At 39.8% G+C, this 7,851-nt stretch overlaps 1 protein-coding gene across 1 annotated transcript in view; it reads left to right on the top strand.

Annotated features, from left to right (window-relative positions):
• Positions 1 to 7,851, top strand: part of IMPG2 (interphotoreceptor matrix proteoglycan 2) — a 49,434-nt gene that overhangs the window by 39,034 nt on the left and 2,549 nt on the right. Inside the window, exons 14-17 of the mRNA XM_057364124.1 lie at positions 1,750 to 2,062; positions 2,517 to 4,162; positions 5,055 to 5,274; positions 6,492 to 6,702. Of these exons, the coding sequence (XP_057220107.1) occupies positions 1,750 to 2,062; positions 2,517 to 4,162; positions 5,055 to 5,274; positions 6,492 to 6,702 (2,390 nt within the window). The remainder of the gene's footprint in view (positions 1 to 1,749; positions 2,063 to 2,516; positions 4,163 to 5,054; positions 5,275 to 6,491; positions 6,703 to 7,851) is intronic.

The raw sequence follows: 7,851 nt of genomic DNA on the forward strand, positions 1-7,851 counted from the left end.
GAAAACCAGAACTTGCCAATATGATATTAAACTTGTTAATAAAATATATTGCACTGTAATAAGAATCTTTGAATAATGTTAGTTGCCATAGAAACATGCATCCACATTGGAATAAATGATGAAGTGCAATCCCTGGCAGCAATGCTTACATTAAATAAATGTATCGAGGAGCGATTGCTCGTAGACCTTATTCATTCTTTGTGGAATTTATATATGTCATTTATTTCTAATTTTGTACAGTAACTCTTTTTACAGCTTTATTTATAGTGGTTAGTTTTGCCAAAAAATAGAATTTCTGGAGCAATTGCTTCTATGGTATATATACTTTTCAACTGATTGTTACCATATAAATTAAAAAAATTGGTGAAACTGCAGTGGCATAACCACTGGCATTTTAAATGTGATCAGTACATGCAAACAAGTAATTTAATAAAAATACCTTAACTGGCCTGTTTCCAAAGCATTCAAATGCAGTTTGAATTAAGCTGAACATTTAATTCGCCCACATTTCAGCCAGGAGTAAAATTTCAGATTGGAAAGTATTTGGATTATTCGTGTTATTCCTGCTGGTAAAGCAATAGAAAGAGATTTGACAGGAATGGTGAGCTACAGAAATGGTTACAGTGGTTTTGAACTGTAATACATATTACAAAAACCTGTGTCCACTGCACACTTCACTTTACTCATCACCTTATTGTCCCTTAGTAAATTGCTGCTTCTTCAACTTGGTTGGCAGTTTTTCATACCCCACAGGGTTTTTGTCCGTATCTCACTACTGCACAGCATTTATATGTGGGCAGGTATCCATACAGAGCAATAATTCCYGAGTTTTAGGCTATCAGCTTGCTTTTGTAACCTTGACCAAATAACTTGATATCTTTATTGCCTTTTTTCAATATAATTACTTCATCAGGCACCACAGCAAGGGATTAAAATTCAAAGATGAAGTATGCTAACTACTTTAAATATAGACCAACTAATGACTGGGATATGGAATAGTAAGTAAACAGTGTGGAAATTTGAGATGTTAAATTATTTTTTCACATTTCAAATAATTCACARATTCCTTCTGCATATGCTTTGTCGTTCAGCATTACTGCCAATAGATTTTTTTTTCCTGTACAGGTATCTTAAATTTGAGGCTAAATTATTCCAGATGTTAAACCTCTTCATTACATTCTGGTCTTTTTTTCCCTCCTGGGTTCTCATACCAGCAAACCAAAAGATATCAATAAATGATGACTGAGCATGCATACATTGAAGCTCACTTTCTACACTGTTTCATGTATCACAGTAAATGAAATATTAGAATTACTGTATCTGTTGTGTGGCTGATGAATAAAAGCTTTAAGAGGGCAGGTAACATTTATCTTTATTTTTATTAAAGATGGACAGATTGATTTTTTCAGCCTAGGAAAGGAGATGGGGTTTGGATGTAGCTGGTAAATCTCTTAGTATCATAAGGAATGCCACACTCCAAGCAATCTGAATGGCTCCTTTCCCTTTCTGATGGACATGACTGGACATGACATTTGCCAGAAGGATGAAAATTTTATATGTGTATTGCGCAGAATTAGCAAGGGTCTATATTTGCCACTCCTCCTGCTGCTGTGCATTGCTCCCTCAGAGGCAGAAGTCTGAGACTTGGCCACTGCCTGCTGTTAAACCCCTCTGTGTGCTCAGCCCGATGCAGACAATCAGTGTTCCCCCTGCAACAGTGGAAATATTGACAATGGCTTTATGTTCCAGGACAGCACCTTTTTAGCTGAACGTCCTTCTGCAGATGAATCAACAGTCAGCAATGCCTTGCCTTTTGATTACTCCGAGGCAGATTCCACCTCAGACAGTGATCAGCCCACTGACAATGAAATCCAGCCAAGACCACAGAATATCGACTATGAGGCCGGCTTGGAACCTGAAGCTCCGCTTTCCTCAGAGGTTGAAGTCACTTCTTTGCCTGATGAGTTGAGTTTGGAGACTTCTCATTTAGTCACTGCACCAATGTCAGAGCATGATTCTTTGGACTCTCTGGAATGGTTTTCAGCTCCCAGTTCTTTAGATGGTAAGTTAATGCCATGGAATGAAGCTTAAATTTGGATACCACTGTCTCCAGAAACTCATCAARTTATAGTTCACCAAAATGAGTTTTCAGAAAGGTCTAAAAACTGACTATCTTTCTCAGCCAGTTTTTACCTTTTATGTGTGCATCTATCCAAGAACAATATACYAAGGTAAAATGCTTGTAATAGGTAATAATGCCTGTTTTTCTCTTCTGGAAATGATGTGTACATGGCACTTGTTAAATCGCATAGAAGTAATTTTGTTTGTCTTGATTTGTCTCATAGAAAATCTGAATGAGGGAGAGGTTAGCAGGGGTCCTCATGACTTCAGCATACAAAGGCCAGGATATATTATGTAAAATACAGATCTACAGATATTAAAATGAATGAAATTTGAYGCTTTTTATGATAAAAAACTCCTAATTGTAAATTTATTTTTATTTTTAATGTTCGAAGACACTGGACTATCTGAAGAACTTTTGCCTTTAAGTCCTTCTCACCTTGTGCCTGAAGAATCTCTATCTACTGATGACTATGCAGTTCCTCTGCTTTTTGCACCAACAGTGGCCTCTTCATCAGTCACAGAGACTGATATAAAAGAGAAGGAAGAAGTAATGCAAGGTAGTCCTGAGGGCAGTGACAGTGCAGACTCTGTGGAAGAAATTCCTTTTCCCTTAGAAGTGCCCCCTATGGAAGACGAAACTGATATATTTCTTGGAGATAGAGTTATATATGATGATGGGTCTGGTTCAGCTTTTGATGGTTCAGGAAAAGAAATGGAATCGAGTATCTGGCCTTGGGAAGAAGCAACCCTGGAACCAGTTTTCTACCCTGGTCCTGATAGCTGGCTTGAAGATGACAATGAGTCTTTGTTAATCAAACCTGAGGATATTCCTGAAGGCATGATTTTAGACTATATTCTTAACTCTGGGAATAAATTAGATTATGATCTTTCCAAAGATGAGAATGAAGGGATAGTCAATATAAAAGATTTCCTTGATGAGTCTGAAATATTTGTCTTTCCAGAGACTGCAACTCCGCAAGTACCTCTGTTACAGCCAGAAGAGCCATCGTCTGTGGAACCATCTACACAGACAGAAACACTGGGCATGTATGATTCTTCTTTTGTCATGCCAACTGGAGAGGCCCCTGTCTCACCACCATATACAGATCTGTCTGTGGAAGATAGTCTCCTTACATCTACAGGGACTGTCAGTGTGGAGCAGCCTGAGGAGTCTAGTGTAGGCCAGAGCATAATCTCTGAAGTAGATGAACAAAAAAGCGAAGACAGGGTAACAGTGGAAGAACTATTCACAGTGAAGCAGCCAGATGTAATGGAAGMTGCTACAATAGGACACTTAGACACAATCTCTTCAGAAACTGTTCTGACTGCAGATCCTTCCATGGTAAAGCCTGATGCTTCCATAGAAGAGGAGCAAGATTTGTCACTGGCAGAGCAAGACACTCCTGGACCAGCAGWTAAGATACCAGCTGATGTTTGGCCTGACAGGGCACCAGAAATTTCCCTGGATGAGACAGTGCAACCAGCAACGCCAGCTGTTACTCAAGGATCAGCTGTAGCTCCTTCTGTAACAGATCACACCACTGTCCTAGAGGGCCTTGCTGGACAGGGTGGCACAGACAGTGACACGCACGTGTCCATGAGCTTCAGCACCATTCTGGATTATCAAACAGTGAGTGCAACAACAAGCACCATTGAGCTTCCTTCCCTTCTCCCTCCTTTGGGATCCACACCATCGTTGTCTGTGGCTACCTCACCAAAGCTGGGAGATGAAACAACAAGAGTCCTGGATATTTCAGTAGACCTGGATCATGTTAGCACTGTTCCCTTTGCTCCTGAGCAGACTGAGGAGGGAAGGAGCATGACTGAAAGTCACCTGGAGCTAACAACTCGTGTCCAGTCCACAGAGATGGCCAGTATGGCTTGGGCCACACATGAAACTCACTACAGCAGCACCGTCCCGTCCCGAGCTCTAGTTGTGTTCTTCAGTCTTCGGGTTACCAACATGATGTTTTCAGAGGACCTGTTTAATAAAAATTCCCCTGAATACAAAGCCTTGGAGCAGCGATTCTTGGAACTGGTAAGAGTCACTTCTATGCTAAATGTCCATTATCAGTACATTATATTTATTTAGTTATCTCTCTTTTGCAGAGAGAAACTCAAAAGTGGCCATTTACACATAAGATTTTTGTCCCTCTGTGGGGAAAATTCTGTYTGGAAATTGGTGGTGGGATGCTGTTTGTCCTTTATACAGTCAATATTCTCTCTAAAGCAGAATTTCTTAGCACCATGGACCAGCTGCTTTGCTGGTGTCAGCAAATATAGCAGTGTAGCTGAAGTCAYTACTACACTCCCTCTACTTGCTTCCAGAGTGCTCTGTATTTAATCTATAGGAAGAAAGATGCAAAAAACCTGGGACTGTGAGCAGGTAACTTTTCTACAACTCATTCAACTCATCCTAAGCAAGAGGTAGCTCAGGGAGCTAAACTGTTCCTAACCTGGCTGAGGACTAGAAAATCCTCACAGGAGTTACAGAGCAACCACTGCGAAATGTTAACTGAGAAATTCCCCTCTTCTGACTGAAATTAATATTCCAGTGTGAGAGATGAAGGGAGCAAAGCAGAGAGAGGGAATGGGGACATGCTTGAAGGAAAAATCCTGTGAAATGGCAAATATTCCTGGTACTTAGATCAAGGGAGAGCATGATCTATGTCCTGAGAACTKTATTTCTGAATTGTGGAATTTTAGAAACTCTCTGCAAATTGATATACTCCTTTAAGAACTGCCTGAAGTACTCAGGCTCCTGACAGGCTGCCAGCACAAACTTCAGCTGGGTAAAGGTTGATGCCCTTGCTGCAGGATTTGGATAAAATAATTCAGACTTCTGCTGCCTGATGCAGCAACAGTGCCACTGGATTGAGTAGAGAGAGATTCAAAGATTCAGCTTTTCTGACACAARCCCTGTGTTGCAGCTGGTGCCCTACCTTCAGTCAAATCTGACAGGATTCCAGAATCTGGARATCCTGAACTTCAGAAATGGCAGCATTGTGGTGAACAGTCGAATGAAATTTGCCAAACCTGTGCCTCGGAATGTCACCAATGCMGTGTACATGATCCTGGAAGATTTCTGCAACACTGCATATCACACCATGAACCTGGCCATCGATAAATACTCCCTGGATGTGGAATCAGGTAAGGACAGCAGGGAAATGCAGCTTCAAGCAAGGGATCTAGAAAAACTTCTGGTTTAAGTACTAAGGATTCCAGCAGCTCAGAGACTGCCCACTCCTTTTCACAGATCAGGCTTTAGAAAGACAGTCTTTCATACAGTTTAAATAAACAAATGAAAATCTTATCTGGGACCAAAGAGGTGAAAATCAAAGTGGAACCAATAGAGAAAAAGTTGTATGGGGTCCACAGAGATTTATGGAGACAAATTCCTTTATGGAATACTCTATATAATATCCCTGCCTTTGACCTGTGGAGTGAGGGAGCAGACAGCTCAGGGAGAACGGTGGTTCCCATCTCTCCTGTGCTTAGCTTCATGTGTGGTTTGAACTTATTCCACGTGGTTATTCGCACAGGTGGTAGCCAGTTTACCTGCCAGCTGCACAGGTAACAGCTGTTGCCTCATTCTTGGGGTAAGGTCTTGGTTGCACTAAAGAGTAACAGGCCACCTTGCTTCACTCTTTTTTACAGGGAGAAAGTTGCTGGGGTTTTTTTTCCTTGTCCAAGTTAGCCAGTAGTTTACCATATAAGCAACCTGGAAATATTTCCTGTTTTAAGGTTTGAGAAAAATAAGGGTGCTGACCTGTTGGCACATGGTAGCTGTTCTTCTCAGATAAGTCTCTTATAAAGGTGGTCTAATTAGCATGGCAGATATTCTGATATTGATTGTTTAGCTGTGTGCCAGCCTCTTAAGCCTGATACAAGTGAGATATCTTGAATGCTTCAAGCTTGTGCTCCTTGCAGACAAAAAGGCAAATCCCCTCACAGCAGCTGGTGAGTGCACAACATCCCATTGCCTTTCCCCTATGCTGCCTAGGTTTTCTATAACAAGATATACTGGAGATCACCTGTGGTTTATTCATTTGTAAAATATAAAGGAGTTCCAGCAGACAGAGAAGGTAGGAGGTAGTGCCCATTCCAGTATGAAAAATCTCACTTTATAGTTGCTTAATTGATTGTATGTTGGATGGTCTTAGCCATACCACTGGCCTGTGCAGACAGAGGAACCCTTGCTAGTGCTTKTTCCCCTTAGCAGAACCTTTTGTTACTCAGGAGAGATGCAAACTGAATTTTTGTGGATTAACAAGAGACCATTAGAGAAGATGGCAGCAGACAGTCAGCACCTTGTCTYAGTTAAGGCTCTCCTCTTCATTAATAGTTTTTGGTCTGTTTGTTGTCAGGTGAGCAAGCAGATCCCTGCAAGTTCCAGGCCTGCAATGAGTTCTCAGAATGCKTAGTAAATCGCTGGAGTGGGGAAGCTGAGTGTGTCTGCAACCCTGGCTACCTGAGCATTGATGGGCTGCCATGCAACAGCATTTGTGATCTGCAGCCCAACTTCTGCCTGAACGAYGGGAAGTGTGACATAAGCCCTGGGCAAGGGGCCATCTGTAGGTAGGTCACCMTGCTGTTGGAAGTTGTGCTTTCTGGATGAAAATTCCTGTTGTCTCTTCTGTTGTAGCATTCCATCAGTTTTGTCTGAAATTCTGTATGGTGTTGTGTAACAAATGAGTAGATTGTGATTATTGTTCATGTTATGCTGCTCAGTGCAAGGCTCAATATTAACATTCATTTTCCTATGCTTATATCATATATAAGACTGTAACTAATAGAATAGAAACATCAGAAAATAAAACCAACTAGGAATACTGGTTTCAATGGAACACATTCAGTTGTTCAAATAATTTTTTTTTTCACCATTGGGGATAGAATTTATCTCCAGCGGTTTTCTCAAGTAGCAAAGTGTCAGATAGTGTCATATCCCCTATGAGAGTTAGTTCCATTACAAAAATTCATACCTGAAAGGCACATTGATAGTGCAKAAACATATTAAATATAGTGCTTTTGGTCTGGAAAAAGCATAAAAGTGAATCACTGTACATTTGGGAAAAATCATGTGGTTTATAAAAGGATGAAGGAACAGACTCTGGAATTTTGCTTTTTAAAAAAACAGCAAACACATGCATCTGAACAGGATTGCTGTATTTTGCAGGTAATCAAAAATACTTCATACAAGATACAGACAAATTGTTGATGCCTCTGACATGGCTCTTAAGTTTTTAGTTTTCAAGCAAAGTAACAGTCTATTTTAAAAAATAAAATGTACCTACCAATAAAAATCAAGAAAACTACTTCAAAGAAGAATATTATTACTAGTAGTTATTTGTTATTTCATGTGATTTTCTTTTTAAAGTTTACCTAGATTGTCTCTAAAGTCAATCTTAGAGTGCAACAGTTAAAAAAAATTAATGAAAATGGTTTTAAAACCTTGAAAATGGATACTATCACAAATGCATGATAAATGGAATCATTTTTGTTTAATAGTATTAATCAGAAGCAGGTAATTATCTGAACTCATATATGTTCAAGCMAGTATTTATTAAAAACTTTTTGAAAAAAATGAAGTTTTGCTTACTACTTTGTAGTAACTGTTACAGTTATGTTAGAAGACTTAATTTACTGATGTTTCTTATTAATGAGATTCATTGCTSTGCATGGACATAATACAATTCCTTGATTTTCTATAGAAAAAACTCCCAGTCA

The sequence above is a fragment of the Malurus melanocephalus genome, unplaced genomic scaffold (genome assembly GCF_030028575.1).
Source record: "Malurus melanocephalus ecotype Western Australia unplaced genomic scaffold, MMel_1.1 scaffold_36, whole genome shotgun sequence".
In the NCBI taxonomy this organism is placed as follows: Eukaryota; Metazoa; Chordata; class Aves; order Passeriformes; family Maluridae; genus Malurus; species Malurus melanocephalus.